The sequence below is a fragment of the Bombyx mandarina genome, chromosome 22 (genome assembly GCF_030267445.1).
Source record: "Bombyx mandarina strain Sakado chromosome 22, ASM3026744v2".
NCBI classification, from domain to species: Eukaryota; Metazoa; Arthropoda; class Insecta; order Lepidoptera; family Bombycidae; genus Bombyx; species Bombyx mandarina.
In genome coordinates this window covers 7,497,164-7,518,823 of record NC_143228.1, presented here as the reverse complement: position 1 = coordinate 7,518,823, position 21,660 = coordinate 7,497,164, and the positions used below count along the sequence as shown (strand labels likewise).

General features: G+C 34.2%; 1 protein-coding gene across 2 annotated transcripts in view; it reads left to right on the top strand.

Moving 5' to 3' along the window:
* LOC114249279 (uncharacterized) overlaps positions 1 to 21,660 on the top strand; it is a 115,729-nt gene that overhangs the window by 60,586 nt on the left and 33,483 nt on the right. For both annotated transcript variants that reach the window (XM_089736734.1, XM_028182785.2), the window contains exon 2: positions 19,753 to 20,326. In XM_089736734.1, coding sequence (XP_089592860.1) covers positions 20,049 to 20,326 — 278 coding nt within the window. In that variant the 5' untranslated portion in view covers positions 19,753 to 20,048. The remainder of the gene's footprint in view (positions 1 to 19,752; positions 20,327 to 21,660) is intronic.

Below are 21,660 nucleotides of genomic sequence, written 5' to 3'. Positions count from 1 at the left end.
GAGCCACTCGAGTGTAACCCGCTTTCCGTACGTTGGCTGCAAATCTGGAAGCTAGGGGTAAAATGCTGGATAATTGCTCAAAGCTGCTCTTCACAATAGCTTTCTTGAATCGTACTGTGAATTCGAAGGAACAAGATTTTATTTTATCCGAGGAACTCTTTTGTACCAGAGTTTAACTCTGTATTATTCTAATTGTATATTGTGCTCTGAATTGAATTTAAATTGTGAAGCTTAACATTATAGCTGCAGGTGATATTGTAAATAATTAGTAATATATTGTGACATATTAAATTAGATTGGTTTATATGTATTTTATTAATCTGCTTGAGAATTGAAAATTAAATAGTTGATTACTTGTTTACTGCTCTGGTTTAAAGCAAAGGTCCAAAGTTAATCTTGAACTCCGAAACAGTTGTTTATTTTTTATTATTGCCTAGATAGGTGAACGTGCTCACAACTACCCTGATATTAAGTGGTTACCGAAACCCATAGACATCATCAACGCTGCCCACCGCCTTGAGACATGAGTTCTAAGTCCCAGTTTTATGTACAATGGCTTCCCCACCCTTCAAACTGAAACGCATTACTGATTCATGGGAGATATAGGCAGGCTAGTGGCACCCACCCGTACGGGCTCACAAGAAGCTACCATAAACATATTTTTCAAAATAATGCAAATTGTAAATTGTATTTTTTTTAAAGTAAACCTCGTAACATTACGTGCTACAAGGAAACTAATAAAGCAACCACTTCTGAGTGCATTCATAAATTTAAGACATCATTTTCTAAAAAGATAAAGCAGCACTTATCTTAATTTAACTTGGGAATGAAGTAAGCATGAGAAATTTTCGGTTTGGTTTCCTTTCTTGGCATGCCGTTGGATGTATTATTTCAGTTTCTTCACTTCGATTATTTTAAATCTCAGAAAAGTTAATCAAATAATCAAATCTAGTTTTTTTAAATTATGTTCGTTTTTATTTATTATGTGTAACAAAATATTAATGTAGAGATATAGGTAATAGATAATATAAATCATGTTAACATCTTAATACCAATATACATAATATAAAAGAAATAATAATATGTATTATATGTAATCGTAACTGGAATAAAATAAACAATGATTTGTACATGTAATGGAAGATAGAGGTTATCTTGTGACGAAATTGCCTGAAGGCTTGCCTAGAGGAAAAGCAATTTTCGGTGAGAGGCCATTTCAGGTCTTGAAGCTGCAATTATACGGCTTATGTGTAGTAATTCGCTTGTAGAGTGAACTCGCAGCGAGTAAGTACTGATACGCACCAGGTTTCTTTTAGAAAATTGGTTTTACTAAAATTCATACGGTTAGATAATACTTATAGATGACACTGGATCATACAACAATACACATACTAATATTTGCAAGATATATAATATTAATTAAGATAGTTAAATATATTAAGGAACTCAAGTCTAATAGTACTAATATTTGTTTCTGTTGTAAATAGCATTTTTGAATATTATAGTTTCATAGAATGATCGTATAAACACAATCAGAGCGGATTCAAGTTCTGCAAAAAAATGGTTTTAATACACTGGGTCTGTATTCTCATTTGCAGTGTCGCATCTTAACATGATGTCGGATCATTTCATGTATTATATAATAATACTGTTACGCGCTGGGGTTCGGGATAAATAAAACTCCACCAAAGTACAACTAAAACTGTATTCAACACTTAGAACACTTAAAACGCTCAACAAACACTTTAAAACCCTCAATTCGCTTCTTCCGCTTCGCTTCAGATGATCCGTTCGCTGTTTCGCTTCGAGTTGTTCCGATTACTGACTAACTGCGTGCCATCCCAGCAACGTTTTTATAGTCGACACCTCATCCCTACAATTATCGAGAATATTCCACACATCTCAAGTATTGTGTTTTGGCTATCTGACAATAGATGACGTTGTACTTCTCGATCGTTCTAGGTGCTGCTAGATCCTTCGATATTCGTTCGACTGTTCGGCAATAGATGGCGTAATCTTACCGGCGTAACAATACCATTCGACTCTTCGTTCATTGTTCGAAGAGAAATTACAGACATAGCGTTTTTGAGTCGATCGTTACATGGCCTGATACACTCCCCAATAATCTTCGAAAAAGTTTACATCTACATATCGCGTTGAAATAGTCTGTCCCAAAATCGAAATATATCTCAAGCCCCATTCCATAAAACTGTGTTACCTATCTTTTGTTTCGAATGTGTTTATCTTGCTACTCAGAAATAGGCATTTTTAATTAGAAGTTAAGGCTTATATATACATAAAAGCTTGATTAATTTTGGCTTAGCGCATAAGAATAACAATATGCCGTATTTTATTGTGTATAAGTGCATTATATTAAGTAATTTATTATGAAATCGTACTCAAATTTAATAAAGACAAAAAAAAACAATTTAGAAACATATAGTGCCAGACTAACTCGGTTAGACAAAAGCGGGAAGAAAAACAGGTAATCTTGAAACCTAGTCAGCATCCTCACCATTAAAGTTGTGAGAACGGATAAGTATATTAATTCTTCCAGCGCACAGTCAAAGCTCAAAACAATAGAAACTGATTCCTAATTATATAGAAATAACCTTTCGATTATCCCTGTATACCCTTGTATTTGCTATATATTTTTAGAGGTTCGTTATTTTTAATATGGTTACTAGCAACGCAAGAAAAGTAATTCTCCGCTAATAGATAGGAGGTTTTCACTTCAACGGGCATTGCAGGAATTTTCAACGATCTTAAACAGCTTTAATTAATTTGACGTCAAAAGTAGAAATGCTTATTAAATTACCACACTATTTTTAATACCTACTTTTAGCTAAAACATTTTTGGATTAAAAATGTTTTTGAATTAATATACTATTATACTGTATACATGATCGGATGTATTATATTTAAACAGATTAAGAACCTTACTCAAGGTTTGCTAATCTAATCAAAAAATACCCAAATATGAATATTTGGTGTCAGTTAACGTTATGTAGGGGTAAGAAGTATTTCTTAAGGTAGTTCGTTAATAGGTTGTGTATTTAAAAATATAGTGTGCCAAGGGAATAAGCAAAGGAGTCATCAATAATAATCACAGCCTGAATACGTCTCCAAAATGCTTCTGCTGTAAATAAATGATGTGCTCACAGTTCTGTATTCTATCAATAACGTACAAGGGATATTGGAAAATAAAACGCAAACTTTAGATTTTAGTTTCACCTTTTGTTTTCTACCTTATACGCAGTGCTACAAAATTATGAATCAGTTGACGCACGGTATTCATGATATCGAGATAATACGCGAGGCGTTTGACAGCTGCCTGCGTATTAAATTGCGCGTCCTCGATGACTATCGAAATTTGCTAAAACGACCACCTTTCATGCTTTAGTTATTAACCGAACATTTATTTTAGTATAGAATTTTATTGCACTATCGCAATATAAAACCCTGAAATAATTGAAATAATGTTTGAACCCGTTAAAGACTTGAACTTTTAAAAATAATGGAAGGTAATAATACGATAATCTTGAAGACGCAACTGCTATCAAACGTAATGTGGCAGTATACACTACTTTTCAAAGTTTATTGTTCCATAAGCATAAAGACATTTACGATCTGATAGGTTAACGTTGTACTAACATTGGACATAATCGTACCTTTTCATTGCCATCTTTATTCGAATCTTTTAATGGTCGGTGCCCGTTGGTGCGTACTAAATATTAAACTGAAATAACCGTCAGTTCCCAACGAACCGGATAATCTCTGTCGTTTGATTTCCATAATCGCGATAGCTGTTTTATTTTTCGGCTATTTTAAGATTGCAGTGGATTAATGTATATATTAACTTTTAAAAGTCTTAAATAAGTTTTTGAACTAAAGTAAGTCTATTTTTTTTACCTAAGCTTGTAGCCTTAAATGGACATGCCAGCTTCACCGAGCGATTAGGTAAGCTCACGGGGTTCTAACCTGAGGACGTTGCTAACACTAGTCCTAGCTAAGAGCAGTGCTTCGTTTCTTCTACCACCGGATCGGAAACGCGACCCACTAAGAAGATCTGGCGAGAAACTCAGTGCGCTGGGTCTATGGGCTAGTTTACTCGCCGAACCCTTCGTCACAAGTGACGGGTTTGACAAAAACGGTGACCGATGCTTGATGTACCTAAAAGCACCGGTAGTGGATCGGGAGGATCCGAAATGACAAACTAATCTTTCTCGAATTAAAGTGTATCCGGTACTTTTTACGCTCAAATGACAAAATAATCTATAAATTACACATCGTTGACAAAAATAGTAGTGTAACGTCTTTTAGCAAAATTAACAAGTAGATAATCGCTACTGGTGGTATGGCATCTTGTGGATCCTCACGAGTTACTACCACAACCCTGCCTATTTCTGCTGCGAAGTAGTAATATGTTTCGTTGTGAAGAGTGAGACAGCCCTTGTACTATAAAACGGAGACTTTATATCATCCCTTTATCTCTTTATCTCATATATCAAAAAGTCATGTCTCAAGGTGGCTGTTTTTACGTTGTTGACGTCTATGAGCTTCAGTAAACACTTAACACCAGGTGGGCCGTAACCTCGTCTACCTATCTTAGCAATAAATAATAAAGCGCTAATCTATATATATAAAAATGAATTGCTGTTCGTTAGTCTCGCTAAAACTCGAGAAAAACTGGACTGATTTCGCTAATTTTGGTCTTGAATTATTCGTGGAAGTCCAGAGAAGGTTTAAAAGGTGGAAAAATATGAAAATACTTGGAACTATACAAAAACAAAAAAAAATGTTTTTCCTTAGATGTGTCCCCTTGATGTGTCTTTTATTTATCATTGAGGCACTACGAAGTCTGCCGGGTCACCTAGTTTATAAGATAAAAAATGAAATTTGTCAAATATTTTTGAGAGAGACATAAACTACGTCGAAGTGAACGTAATTTTGAATTATAAAAAAAATGTCGATTTTTTTGTTTAAACTTTCATGTTATAATTGTTTTAATAAACAGTGACAGTATTTAGAGAGACAGACCACAATTGCTTTCAGAATTTATTACATTCATACGAGGTTGATTTTATCAGTCAGAGTGTCACATAATCTGTACTGTGTGAAATTTTGCTATGCGTACTGCTCGTAAACAACCTTCTTGGTTAATTGGAATACTTTTCAGTCAACATTTCGTTTCATTAAATTTCAAACGTTTTTCTTATTCCATTAGTTTATTTTGTTTATATTATTCATGTTCATTCATTCATTATCTTATATTTATTGTTATTTTTATTAATTAATAAGAAAGAAAACTGAGCTCACTGTTTACGCGATGTTAAGAGGTCAGCGGGGCCATTTGAAACAAAAATTACAGTCAGTCGGACGTGAGCGCTGTATTTGAGAATATATATTATGTATAAAATTTCAGAATATACTTGTTGTTATGACATAAACTTTTTCTATTGAATAAAAAGGGTCATAAACAAGTCTAATCTGTCACAGTCTATCAATAACATTATTAAGAGCAAAGTGTACATGTTACTTATTTATTATAAGTTTGAGAGACAGCGACGTTTGATCGAATTATTATAACATAAAAATAAATGTATTAAAGAAATATCTTTACTTTTTAAATGTGAAATTATAAAATAAGGATAAAAATAGTTCTGAACAGTTCGTTGTTTGTGTTCTTTTAATGAAAAAATGTGAACGAGTACTTTTTATGTTCTTGTTCTTAAAAAGCATAAACGTCACCTTAAAACAATACAGTAGTATTAACTAAAACCTTTTCTTAAATTTAGTGATTTTAAACAGGTAGAAGCCGGAATTTCGAAAAAAAAAAAAAATGTTTTTGACAATCAATAAATTTTGAATATCGAATCCAGAGAAAAAACACGGAAACGCGACACATCGATCGCGACAAACGTCTTTCGAAGGATGCGAACGTGTTTTTGTTCATGAAAAACAAGTTTCCAACATACTGCTTTATGTAGGTAGGTATACTTGTGTTACGTGAGCCATTAGGGGAAGGCCTTAATGGAACGACACCCGAAACGAGATAGTCCGCTGTCGTAAATTGACGTGGTGCCACTTTCTCCATGATTTACTTACATTCGACCAACCGATATTGTAGTCTATAAGATCGACTGGTATCTAAGTAAAAGTGATGTTATTAATTGCTCTAATATTGTACCCTAATATATTCTGAAGATAAGATAAAGGTCTACACATAAATTATTACTGAGGGATCAAGGGACGGGTACTGTATTAGGAAAATTATTTGAAAACGTAGTATCAGTTGGCCTGTTTTCTTTATAACGTACAAATTAAACATTCGTTTCAGTTTCATAATGAGGCTTGTTCAAAATTCTCGTTATTTTCGGCTTAAACGTCACACTGATGGCTATCTCTCGATTATTATGTGAATTAATCGTATAAATCGATTCGACAGAGCGCCACAATTGTGTCACAAATTTGATGACCGAACCGAATTTTTTAAATAAATTGACCAATCAACTACATTTACTCAGTGCGCGTGTACCGCCAGCCTTATTTTTATGGCTTTCATTTATTTCTTCAGCTTCAGTAATAAAAAGGATTCTTTGACCCATTGTGGGCAGTTAGATATACGAAGGCTGATTTAGCATGGCCTATTTATTTACTGCCAATCGTTTTCAATTCGCGGAAATTGAATTTCAAATGGAATTGTTTTGTAACTCGGAGTAATAGTAATATTGAGTATAAATATGGACCAAATTAACTTCTATGGTCTACTGGTAAGACGATAGACGTACCTACTCATTTCAAGTGTTGCGATTGTTCTAGAATTTAAATTATACGATCGGTATTTCTCCAAAATAAATTCTTATCTATTGCGAAGAAATATCACGATGAAGAAACAACATCGCCATTGTTGGCCCGCACGAGTACGTAATACTATCCCGCTTATATTCTTAATAAATTTCTAGAAAAATATAGAAGGTTTACTTTTCCTTGAAACACAAACTTGTAATATATTACGTTCTAGGTCACACGTGTATTATGAGATGATATAAAAATTCTGAAATCCTATTTAAATGTAAAACACATATGTGCTGTATCACAAACTCATTTCACTTTAGACGCCAAAGTCGAAAAATTCCATCACTTTGTTTCAAAGAGCAAACCGTTCAAAAGATTTAAAATTCAAATAGAATAACACTTAAGAAGATTGTGACTATGTTCCGCAATCTAGGACAAGTTTACTTTGTATTGAATATGTTCTGAACGAAGCGGATCCGCCGCCGGCGACAAACCAACTCATACACAGACCTTTGTCTAAAATTTTCCTTGAGAATAATCGCGATACAGGAAGATGAGATAACCATGTTGTTTTTGTTCAATTAATAAAATAACATGCTTAAGACGCTGTGTTCTGTATAGGATTCATGTTAAACATAATAACGAAAACCTCCAATGAGCAAGAAGAGGCCCTTCTCCTTAAAAAGTTTATTCAAAGCAAATTCAAAATCAAAACCAAAGCCCGTATGCAGATACGGTTCTAATTAACTTATTATGTGAAAAAGTTTTAAAGGAACTTTGGAGGATTTAAGTTGGGCAATTTTTTTTTATTGCCAGATGGGTGGACGAGCTCACAGCCCACCTGGTGTTAAGTGGTTACTGGAGCCCATAGACATCTACGACGTAAATGCGCCACCCACCTTGAGATATAAGTTCTAAGGTCCCAAGTGTAGTTACAACGGCTGCCCCACCCTTCAAACCAAAACGCATCACTGCTTCACGGCAGAAATAGGCAGGGCGGTGGTACCTACCCGCGCGGACTCACAAGAGGTCCTACCACCAATAATTACGCAAATTATAATTTTGCGGGTTAAATTTTTATTACACGATGTTATTCCTTCACCGTGGAAGTCAATCGTGAACATTTGTTGAGTACGTATTTCATTAGAAAAATTTCGACAGTTACATGGCAAGCTTTCAAAGGTACTTGTAGTTAAAAAATAAAAATAAATGAAATACACCACTTATTCACACATCCCGATCAGTCTTTTAATTAAAGTCCGTGCACGGAGTGAATTCAATTGTGTTGGCATTTACGTTGAAGTCGATTCGGATGCGGTTCTCGGTGAAGTTCCCTTTGTTACGTACACAGTAGTTATTGAAGGCATCGTATAGCCTCTAGTATTGGAATCTTGTGAATGATAGACCGTGATATTATTGTGTTGCATCGTAACGTTCGTAGTAACATACGCATGCTAGAGTTGATTTTAAATATGTCAAATGTCATAATTTGAACAAAAAACACTGCAAAAGTGAACCTAGGTGATGGCATCACCTTTCATTTCCGTAATCACTCCTTTTACATTTTTTTACTGACCAATACCGGTTTCATATTCTTTATTTTTGAAAAAAAAAAAAGTTTTTTTATTGCCCTTGTATTCAGACGAGCATACGGCCCACCTGATGGTGGGTGGTTACCGTCGCCCATGGACTTCAGCAATGCCAGGGGCAGAGCCAAATCGCTGCCTACCGTACATAATCGAACCTGACTAATAATATACAGCTTAGATTACTCTAAGTTCTTTTGAAAATTTACGCTGAAATTCGACTAGCGATAGCCGGTACCATAATAGCTTGAGAAATTCCAATATCGTGGTAAAGAAAATCAAATTGAACCATGCGGGCGACCCCAAGCCAAGTTTCATAGCTTCCGACAACGTATTACCAACTAGGCTTAGCGTTAACATACTTAATGATCAAGGAGATCCGATTAAGTGAAAGCTGACATTGGTGAATGATAATCCTTTATTTTTGACCAAAAATCTGCTCATAAGCTCTGAAACCAACTCTACATGATTTTTCCGTCATAAGCCCCAATAAGGTAGACATCCAAGCAATACTTTCGAGTTCTTGGAAGTCGCAATTACTAACTATCATTTCATATGCATATTGGAAGAATTTTTCCGAGCAAAACATTCTCGACGTCAGAAGACAACTTCAATAGTTTTATTAGCACTTGCTCTTCCAGGGTGGTACTGATACCAATATCATAAGTACTCTAACGATAATTACTAAATTATAGTTAGTTTAAGTTTTATAGGTGTACTAAGATGAGGGTGAAGTGTATTAAGACATTAACTTGGAGCCCTCACTGGAAAATTCGGCATGGGGGAGTACCTACATAAGACAAACTAGTCTTACGACGCAACGTGATGAAATTACATAGATGAGCTTGAATCTGTGCATTGCATGCGTCCTGAGAGTAACGGCTTAGCAAGAAAAAGAGTGGATCTCTTAGGTAACTGTTAACTGGACCAATTTGTGTACAGGCTGTTATTTCCAAGCACTACTGTACGATTCATGAGGGCTGTTAGTTAGTGATGAGAAGTAGAGGACCTGGGAATAGTTTGACTAATTAAAAAAAATCGAAGATAAGGTTTTACTACGACGGTAGAGAATATTTAATTTAACGGTAGGCAGCGGCTTGGCTCTGGTCCTGGCATTGCTGAAGTCCATGGACGACGGTAACCACTCACTATCCGGTGGGCTGTATGACCGTCTGCCTACAAGGGCAATAACAAAAAAACTCAAAGTCGCATGTATTGGATATACATATTATTATATACATACACGCTTTGGTTAGAATACAGACGATTCTATTTACAATTATTTTTGTAAAGAGCTGCTGAGCTATAATAATGCTTAGATTAAAAATAACATGAAGTCAAAAACAAAAAAAATACTAAAATAACCAAGTTAAAGCACGGATCAGTAGTTCTTTCTGTGTACGTACAATTAGAATCTCCAAGTGGTAAGCTTGATGTTTTATGGTGATTTATTAAAAAATTATGTGGTTTAAAACTCTTATGCGTTAATAATGTATTGATATTTATATTATTATTATATTTATATTATTATTTATTATATTTATTATATTTATTTATTATTATATTTATATTTATTTATTATATTTATTTATAAGGAGCTTTTACTCTTTACTTCATACGAATAGTAAAATAAAATTAACACTAATATTCGACATAAAGCATTTTAATTAACACAAGTATAGAGAAAATAGCTTTCATGGAAACATAAAAATTTTAAAACTGTTTACCGCCCATCAATACTCGGACATCAAAATACTCGTTGTTTACTTTTGAAAATACACTTAAACATCCGCTGACGATACATCGAATACGATCACTGTTTATAATAAACACCGAAAAACCAATTATATACTCGACGCGGGCGGCAATGGTAAATGAAAATTGTCGTTGAACAATTCGAGCAGGACAATTTCCGGCGTATTTGGGGTTCATAGTTTACCCGTAAACTACTTTTTCGGCTCGCAGTTATCATAAAGGGCAGAGTCGTTTATCGTATTCGTTTTCCGCCGACTGAAATTGTCGACAAGAGCGATGATCTCCGGAATTTCTGTAACAACTACGATTTATTTGATGTACCTCTGTTTTTGTGGGCCCTTGAGACATGGCCTAAAGGAATCGCTTCTGTGAGCACACATTTTGCATTACTTTTTCTAATATTTGTTGTTTAAATAAGTACAAGTCGGAGGATCTATTTCCATTTCTTCTAAAAATTAATTACTATCGATCGTCTTAGTTACATTATTTACCATTGTAAATATTTTTTTTTATTCTTATTTTTACTACTACTAATTGAAGTGATACAAAAATTAAAGTAATCGTAACAAATTTATCAAATTTCAGTACTATGAGCCGATAAAAGTGTATTTGCAAGTACAATGCACTTAAATTTTTCGTTATTGTAGAGTAATGTGAGCCCATAAGGGTAAATACCATTATTTTACCTTTTCTGCCGCAAACCATTCATGTATACTGACTTGCAAGCTTTTGATAGCACTGTGATTAACACAAGTTGAGTCTTTGATCTCACGTCTCAAGAATAGCATATACGTCTTAGTAGCTAAAGCCTCTATGTTAACACCGCGAAAATTTTAAACTTGTTTGCACATCTTTCTTATAGCCAAAAATAAGCATCGGTTACTTAATATTAGCTTGTCTTATGATATCATGTCCATCGTGAAATTCACAGGACCTAGCACTTGAAATTTAAGGTTTACGGTTAGGTTTTACTAAAAAATATGAGGTTTTATTATTTATAAATATATTAATCATTCTGAGTCTTAAAACTAGGATAGATAGGTACATGAAACTAACAAAAGCCACGCTACATATATCCTATGTTTTGAAGACGGCATTGTCTCCAAGGAAATCGACAGTTTCTTCGTAAATTATTTGAGACAATTCTCCAAGGAGAACATCGTCGACTTTAAATGGAACGTTTAGATAGAGAAAATATTATGAAGTATTTTCTAGATAACGCATTTACCTTCCTACTATTAAATTTACTACGAAACAAAGTTTGTGTTTTCAAGAAAAATGAGTGGATCTTGTATTATGTGGTGACATAAAATAGTTGTGTATTTCTTGTGACTTTTGTTATTGTTCTTTAAAAATTCTTTTTTTACCTACCTAATCACTGGTCTAATCACTACCTAATCAAGGGGGGCTATTCCGGTTTCACCAATTTCTCTCAGCCTGAAGAAGTTCCTAGCACTTGCCTTAGTAAGAATAGTGCTTCTCTGAATCTAGTGCACGATCGGAATCACTAAGAACCCACTGAGAAAATCCAGCGAGAAACTTAGTGGGTCTAAAGGAAAAAAATCTTGTTAACTCTTCAAACATCTACAACTTGAACATGTACTGTATATTTTAGACAGCATCACGAATAAAAAAGTAAAACATACAACTACCTAACAAAAGCCAATCAGTAAGAATAATTTACAGTCATATTGCTTTGCAGATGTCATATAGGAAACTTTCTACGTAGAGTAAGTATTTACAACAAAGGAAAATGATTCAACCAAAATTAACTACAAGTATTTAAAATTTATATGTAATGTATTGTGTCATTTGTAGAAAAAATGCATAATTTGAATTGATTATTTATGGATTGTATACTCATAAAAGATCGAATAAACAATTAATACTATTAAGCGAATAAAATAAATCAAATAAACTTTTTAATTAATGAGTTTATATCATTCAAAACGTATAGATATCCAACGTAGATGCCTTACAAAAAATGAGTTGAGCTAAAATTGAGGTTTTACCGTGCTCTGTCAATCCGCTAATCCGCACTTCAATCAACAGCGATCGTGTAATAAAATGATAGGGCAATACAAATTCTGAAATCCGATAACGCAGCATCTAGTGTTGAATAGACTTTCAAAACACTTCTTAAATATTGAATCGGAGTAAAAAGAAAACAAATAACGAAAGAGTATTTCAACACTTAAACGTTAACGTGTTAGTTCAGTGATTTCCAAAATAATCAATAAATAACGGTTGGCTTTATTTAAATAATTTAAAGTTTGCCTTCAAAGCCCACTCAGCTATGTATTAATTCAATCACTATAAATTAACTTAAGCATTAAGTTTACTTAAGCATTAGTTTATTCCAACATTAATCTTATTAAGTTTATTTGCTAATTTTCCGCTTCAGCATGCAAATCATACTAGGCTCAAACATTGCGTCACCGTTTCCGACTAAATTAAAGTAATTTAAAGTAAAACTTTGTACACTAAGCGGCATCAAGAACGTCTATAATTCACTAAAACTTTCAACAAACTGAGTGCGCCACTAACACCTTGCTTCGAGTTCACATTAGCGGTTTACGTAAGTTGCTTAGAACATTTCCCTTCGCATTCAATATAGACACACGAAACTAAATGCTAAATGTTCTGTAAGGAAAGCGCATGCTCGATTAGAAGTAGTGGAAATGCATGGGATTATCAGAAATGTTCGTCGTGAATTTATAAAATATTATGCGAGTCAAAATTTATCGAGCGTGAAATGCGTTTCCTTTAGAACACTGATCGCTTTGGATGTCGCACAATCAACACAGGGCGAAGTCTTATAAAGATGCTATCTATCGCAGACGTATTGCATTGAAAGATACCAGACCCTATTTTCTTTTGGCCGAATGAATATAATTTTTCTTAAGCTTAATTAAAGCCTCGGTGGAGTTTCAGTGAACAAGCGAGTTGTTTCATTTCCTCTTTAATCAAGCTGTAGGAAGTAATTAAAGTCTTCCTTTTAGGTTATAACTAATACTTCCACAGCTGTCTACGGTTAATTTCATTCGAAATGAACGAAGCTAGAATACGTACAATTACTTAGTCCGAGGAGTTGCCCTAGGGCCTTCCTAACAACGAGCAGCAACGGAAGTATGTTAGATGCGATTCAGCACTGTGATTAGGTATTTTAATTTGAAATCATGCTTCAGTGATCTAGTCTTATGTTCATTACTAGAAAAATATTAGTTTGCTAAAATTATTGTAAAAATAACTCTAATTAACCTTGAAGAAAAAAGATACATGTAAAGTAGTTGGAGTCTGGTAATTGTTTCTAAAAGGGGTAAAGTATGCTTGAGAAATTGTAATAGTTCAAGGACATATTAATCCCTCTTTGAGAAACGATTTAGGAAATTTAAAGCTATTTGTACCGTTATGACAATTTGTGACCAGTTGTAGTAAGTAGTTTATTACCTTTCTTATCCAGCTAATTGATAATGTATTTTTTGTCCCATAAATGGAAGCTTATTAAAAGTTTACTATTGCAGCTACTATCTTTAATATGAATGAAAGGACATAAAACATTAAAAGTACTTTACTATTCCTAGCAATTTCTTTTTTCCATTAAAAGCCCTTAATCTTCAATTAAATACTATTTCTCCAATTATTACTAGTTTAAGTCTTTAAATATAGGGCTGTAGCCAACTTTTGGTAGCATCATCATTGTGCTCATTTTCCCCGCATAGCAGTTATATATTTCCAGTTTGAAGTGTGGGGTTGATGTTATATCCAGTTAATGGAGACGTTGACCTCGACGACCCTGAGGGGGTTGGAGGTGATTCTGTGGCGTCTCTAGCGAATCGTAAGACCATAGGACACAAAAGTTAACATTAACAATTTACGAATCCTTCGAAAACACTATTTACAACTTTAAAAAACCTTCTAATACAAGTAGCTGTTACTCTAAGCTAATCATAAAAACTGTTAGAAAATCTTTAGTAAAAATACAAAATAGGAATATAACCCTGAAAAATAAAGATATTATAGTGACAAATGTACTTAATACTTTTTGTGTTTCTCGACATTGTCGGTAAAATAAATAAACCGTAGCCGTTTGTGGGCGAACACCGAAAATAAGTTTCTTGAGCACATTTTATGAAGCACGAAATATAAAATGTCATAAAAAAATGAACAAAGCTGTAACGCGAAGCTTTTTTCTATCGTTATTGAGACATGGGCGTAACGTATTTTGATTGAGTTTCTTAAAATGAGAAGAGGAAAATTGTTTGACGATAATATTTGTGATTTTTTTAAGAGATCATTAAAATTGAGCCGGCACGAGCACATAATATATTAAATAACGTTCAGATAAAGATATAAGGACATTTAGTTCTTCTTCAATATGACGTTGCCTAACCATTAAATAACAATGTATCGTTTTTTATTGCCTAAATCTACGTGAAAAATCACAGGCAAGACAGTAAAATAATGCATTAATCTAAATAAAAATAAATGTAGAGACTATAAATATTTAAACTGTTTTAAGAAATATGTCGATCGATTTCAATTAATTATTTGAATAATATACTTATTTTAAGCCGCGCTTAGCCATGAAAGCATCCCTTTTTTTCTGTGAATACCACAGAATACGTTTATTACTTATTATTATAATTTCAATTCACACTACATATTTCAAATCTTTCTAGTAACAGTCGTTCATTTTAAAATAAAAGGAATAACCAAAATTAAGAAAAAAATTCAAAACAATTCACGTTGATTTCAAATCCAGCGCTCGGTTTGAATCTTTCGTGGTACTCAAAGTTGTTGGAGTATCGATTCCAAAAGTTTCAAGGGAGAGTATTCACGAAATTTACATGTTTTGAAAGTTTTGGATATATGCTATATTGCACCGCGTTCTTGAAATTTCCAAAAACACATTAGAAAATGTGAACTAGTTGATTTGACTGGACGATTAGCAAAACACATTTATGGTAAAAAATGCTTAGGAAGCGACACGCGAGGAGACATAAGACATGTTCCTGTAAAATATATCAAGGATTAATTTATTGAATCCATGAAAATGTGTTTCCTTTATAATCTTAAGTCTGGGCTAACATTGTAAATATGACGCTTATTAGGCTATTAATATCTGGAAAGAGATTACGATAAATTATGGAATATACAATATTCATCTTCGCGTTATTATTTTGAATTGATTCTCAACAGCCCCTTGCCAGTAACTTGACCGAGTTAATTGTAATTGAATTTGGCACCACAAAATTGAGGTTAATTTTAGTGACATAACTATGTCCTTAGCTATTAAGAGCTAGCCCCACCCTTCCTAAAACAATTACATAAATTACATCAGTTTTAATACCAAATTAATAGTTGTTTCATTTATATTAATGTGTTTACCAATTTGGGTTTCTGGAAATGATCCTGTCTGATCAAGCATTGAATTTTCTACATCGTATTTTTTTGTTGTGGAAAAAGGCAATTTTTATATGGAGCCCTATTAATTTCATCTTATTTCTCTACCTATTCGTCCGTATATACCAAACATTTAATTTTCAGAGTACTGATACAGTTTAATTACAATATATTTTAGCTATAAAACTATCTTTTTCTAAATATTTAGTACCTAAAAACAATAAAGAATACCTATACGAAATAATAATAAATAGACGAGGCACCAATATAAGTGAGAAAAGAAATCCAGTGTACATGAGTATACTGGACAGCAATAAGTATGATGTCTTTTAAATGACCACAGTAAAGAGGTTTCTAAATAGCCTCTCTGTCTACGGTTAATAAAATTGGTGCATGGTCCGGCACTTAAACACCTTTATGGTGAATGCTTTCTTAGTACTAGTCCGGTTCGTAAATTGTTGCCTAACTGAGTATCGGATGGTATCAAATGTTAACGGTAGACAGCAGCTTGGATTTGCTCCTGGAATTGCTGACATCCATGAGCGACGCATACCTTTTTTTTGCTTTGATGAGTGGACGAGCTCACAGCCCACTTGGTGGTTACTGAAGCCCATAGACATCTACAACGCAAATGCGCCACCCACCTTGAGATATAAGTTCTAAGGTCTCAGTATAGTTACAACGGCTGCCCAACCCTTCAAACTGAAACGTATTACTGCTTCACGGTAGAAATAGGCAAGGCGGTGCGGACCGCGCGGTCTCACAAGAGGTCCTATCACCAGTAATTACGCAAATTATATTTTTTTTACCTGATGGGGAATCCATTAGGTGGACCGTATGCTCGTTAGCTTATAAATGCAATAAAAAAATTGCGTTATAACTATAATTGTTTCAAAGGACACTCGCCATATTAACATAAAAATTAAGCTAAATCAAAATTGAGTTTCTAAGTTTAAATACCGGTTATGACTTAAGCTACATTTAAGAAACGTTAGTCATGAAATTGCAATAAGCGTTACAATTAAAAGCAATCGTCAAGTCGTGATTTCAGCGCTGACATGCACATACTAATAGTATGATGTTGTAATAGAAGTTCTTTATTTCATAAAGTCATGGTTAACAGCGTGAACCATGTGTATAAGTATTATTCTTTTAAGATTTTAATCGATTCATCATAACTTGTTGTTCATAAATCAAGCTTGACAATCCTTAATTCCGAGTAACGTTTGTTATTGAAAAATTTTCATAAATGTGTTTTGGATTCAGTTATAATACATAATAACAATAATCGAAAGTCACGCAATGTCATCTGGCTCTAAATTAGGATTACATACGATTATATACGTTTAAAAATAAATATTATATACTAAATATTATTATAATAACTTGACTAGACTTTGAGAGAACTCATGTCTCTTGTTATGTGGTGGCATTTGTGTTGTGGACTTCTGTGAGTTCCGGACCTCTGAACACTAGGTGGGCCGTGAGCTATCTAACTAATAAATAAATAAAAATGATTTTCTTAATAGGGTGAGTGAAAAATTTATAAAATCACATAATGATAACTACGATGAGACACATTTTTTTTACCATAAATGTGTTTTGCTAATCGTCCAGTCAAATCAACTAGTTCACATTTTCTAATGTGTTTTTGGAAATTTCAAGAACGCGGTGCAATATAGCATATATCCAAACTTTGAGTACCACGAAAGATTCAAACCGAGCGCTCGGTTTGAATCTTTCGTGGTACTCAAAGTTGTTGGAGTATCGATTCCAAAAGTTTCAAGGGAGAGTATTCACGAAATTTACATGTTTTGAAAGTTTTGGATATATGCTATATTGCACCGCGTTCTTGAAATTTCCAAAAACACATTAGAAAATGTGAACTAGTTGATTTGACTGGACGATTAGCAAAACACATTTATGGTAAAAAAAATGTGTCTCATCGTAGTTATCATTATGTGATTTTATAAATTTTTCACTCACCCTATTAAGAAAATCATTTTTATTTATTTATTAGTTAGATAGCTCACGGCCCACCTAGTGTTCAGAGGTCCGGAACTCACAGAAGTCCACAACACAAATGCCACCACATAACAAGAGACATGAGTTCTCTCAAAGTCTAGTCAAGTTATTATAATAATATTTAGTATATAATATTTATTTTTAAACGTATATAATCGTATGTAATCCTAATTTAGAGCCAGATGACATTGCGTGACTTTCGATTATTGTTATTATGTATTATAACTGAATCCAAAACACATTTATGAAAATTTTTCAATAACAAACGTTACTCGGAATTAAGGATTGTCAAGCTTGATTTATGAACAACAAGTTATGATGAATCGATTAAAATCTTAAAAGAATAATACTTATACACATGGTTCACGCTGTTAACCATGAGTTTATGAAATAAAGAACTTCTATTACAACATCATACTATTAGTATGTGCATGTCAGCGCTGAAATCACGACTTGACGATTGCTTTTAATTGTAACGCTTATTGCAATTTCATGACTAACGTTTCTTAAATGTAGCTTAAGTCATAAACGGTATTTAAACTTAGAAACTCAATTTTGATTTAGCTTAATTTTTATGTTAATATGGCGAGTGTCCTTTGAAACAATTATAGTTATAACGCAATTTTTTTATTGCATTTATAAGCTAACGAGCATACGGTCCACCTAATGGATTCCCCATCAGGTAAAAAAAATATAATTTGCGTAATTACTGGTGATAGGACCTCTTGTGAGACCGCGCGGTCCGCACCGCCTTGCCTATTTCTACCGTGAAGCAGTAATACGTTTCAGTTTGAAGGGTTGGGCAGCCGTTGTAACTATACTGAGACCTTAGAACTTATATCTCAAGGTGGGTGGCGCATTTGCGTTGTAGATGTCTATGGGCTTCAGTAACCACCAAGTGGGCTGTGAGCTCGTCCACTCATCAAAGCAAAAAAAAGGTATGCGTCGCTCATGGATGTCAGCAATTCCAGGAGCAAATCCAAGCTGCTGTCTACCGTTAACATTTGATACCATCCGATACTCAGTTAGGCAACAATTTACGAACCGGACTAGTACTAAGAAAGCATTCACCATAAAGGTGTTTAAGTGCCGGACCATGCACCAATTTTATTAACCGTAGACAGAGAGGCTATTTAGAAACCTCTTTACTGTGGTCATTTAAAAGACATCATACTTATTGCTGTCCAGTATACTCATGTACACTGGATTTCTTTTCTCACTTATATTGGTGCCTCGTCTATTTATTATTATTTCGTATAGGTATTCTTTATTGTTTTTAGGTACTAAATATTTAGAAAAAGATAGTTTTATAGCTAAAATATATTGTAATTAAACTGTATCAGTACTCTGAAAATTAAATGTTTGGTATATACGGACGAATAGGTAGAGAAATAAGATGAAATTAATAGGGCTCCATATAAAAATTGCCTTTTTCCACAACAAAAAAATACGATGTAGAAAATTCAATGCTTGATCAGACAGGATCATTTCCAGAAACCCAAATTGGTAAACACATTAATATAAATGAAACAACTATTAATTTGGTATTAAAACTGATGTAATTTATGTAATTGTTTTAGGAAGGGTGGGGCTAGCTCTTAATAGCTAAGGACATAGTTATGTCACTAAAATTAACCTCAATTTTGTGGTGCCAAATTCAATTACAATTAACTCGGTCAAGTTACTGGCAAGGGGCTGTTGAGAATCAATTCAAAATAATAACGCGAAGATGAATATTGTATATTCCATAATTTATCGTAATCTCTTTCCAGATATTAATAGCCTAATAAGCGTCATATTTACAATGTTAGCCCAGACTTAAGATTATAAAGGAAACACATTTTCATGGATTCAATAAATTAATCCTTGATATATTTTACAGGAACATGTCTTATGTCTCCTCGCGTGTCGCTTCCTAAGCACATCTAAAATAATTAATGAAGGACATTAACTAAAGACGCTTTTTCGTCGAAATAAATAGGCCGTGTTGCGACAAGTGTTCGCAAGCTGGGGTCGAAGGGTGAATTAAGCTCGATGGTTCAATCTTATCAAACATAATTTTGAGAGTAAAAATTAAATTATTCGATTTCAATTAAACTGAATAAAAGGCATAGAACTTAGAAAAAAAACCCCCATTAAAAACAGAAATGAACAATCTATGATTAGTATCGTTTTGTTGCAGGTTTCACCAACGTAGAAGATAAGAAATGAGTATTGCCAAACGAAAGAAGATTGAGATTGGTGGTTATATAATTGCCGTCCAAGCTCGTGCTACAGATAAATAGCTTTTGGATTGTTTTTTTTTCCTTTTAACCGAAGAATTTTAACCATTGGCCCTATTGATTGTTGTTGAAGTGGCAAATGAAGAACGGCGGGTAGCGCGCCCAGCGTGGATGGTGTTGCGCGGGTGTGAGGTATGGCGGCGCGGTGTGGGTGGAGGGCGGGGCGCGTGCGTCGGTGAGATTGGCGCACGGCGTGATGCGGTCGGCGCTTTACGCAGCATGGTGCATTTATGCGGCTTGGTTCGCGGTGTTCGCGGCGACCACTGCTGGTCGCGAGCTCCGCGTGCTACAAGCGGACGCGCGCGCCGCTTTCTACTTAGGCATCGCTGCGCCTCCCTCGGCCTCCGCCGTCGTGCGCGCATTCAACCGATCTCTCGCGGAAGTTGCACAGACGCACTTGGCCGCCGACTACCCGCTTTACCTGCGCAACATTTCACTACTCCCCCTTTACATCGAGTTGCCAGAAGATGAAAGGTACGTACTTTAGCTACCTAATACTTTCGTTTTAAATAAATTATGCATGAAAATTTAATACAAGATTTAATTGACGATCCCATGTGAAACGATCAAAGTATTCAATCTAAACTAATATTATAAAGCTGAAGAGTTTGTTTGTTTGAACGCGCTAATCTCAGCAACTACTGGTCCGATTTGAAAAATTCTTTCAGTATCAGATAGCTCATTTATTGAGGAAGGCTATATAGCATCGCGCTAAGACCAATAAGACCAATAGGACCAAGCGAAGCACCAATAAAGAATGTTTAAAAATCGGGGTATTCTTCCCTTTTGAGAGATTACGCTATATGTAGATATACGCCAAAGTAACTATTCCACGCGGACGAAGTCTCGGGCAAAAGCTAGTTTAATTATAAAAACCACTTCAAACTATCGTGTTTTCTACAAAGACGAAATAACCAACACAGTCTATTCACTCGGCGATCAATCTTCGCTTTATTGCGTCAAGAATAGTCCAGAAACAGAATCATTCTGAAGTTTCGATTTCCGACAAGGCAAACATGTTCTGTGCGAGGCGAAACACATTATGGTTATCGTAGAAGTTGTTCTATTTGATTGTAACGCATCGAAGTTACTGGGTTCGAACCGGAAAGGTTTTGTTGACGAATTTGATTTTTTGTTAGATATCTGGTTGAAATTAGTTGTGAAGTTATTTATTATTTCCATTTTACAGCCTACCTAATGGTGAGTTGTTAACACCGCCCATGTACGACAGGAAGGCTAGCCCAGCCGCTGCCTACCAAATATAACGTTTTATATTATAAAACATATATTATATTATAAAACCAATTACTTGACTTATCTTTAATTGAAACTAAAATTCGTAATACTTGCTTATTTTGTATAACAATCTGATTATTGCGGTTCCACCCGTGTCAAATATTGAATGTGCCTATTTGAAATACGCGCTCACACGCTTTGATATAATTGGTAATCAAAAACGTGATGTTATGCATAATTCTTCAATTTCCGCTTTAGTAGCGAGCTAAAACCCATAGCAGTTTTAAATTTGGCTCTGCACGCTTTTCGTGATATTCGAAGAAAGAAAAATAGAGACATTAACAAAGAATAAAAAGCGCTAACTTATACATATATATATATTCGATATAATATTTGATTTTTAGGTATTCACAATTACAGATTTCGAAAACACTCCCATGATCATGAAAACTGTAATTTAGGTAAAACATTTAAATGTTGTATGTATTCGTGTTAACGTAAAGACTATTGAATATATCTCTGACCGATGGTAACTTCTATCGGATGAGCTGTAAATCTACAACGGTATTAGA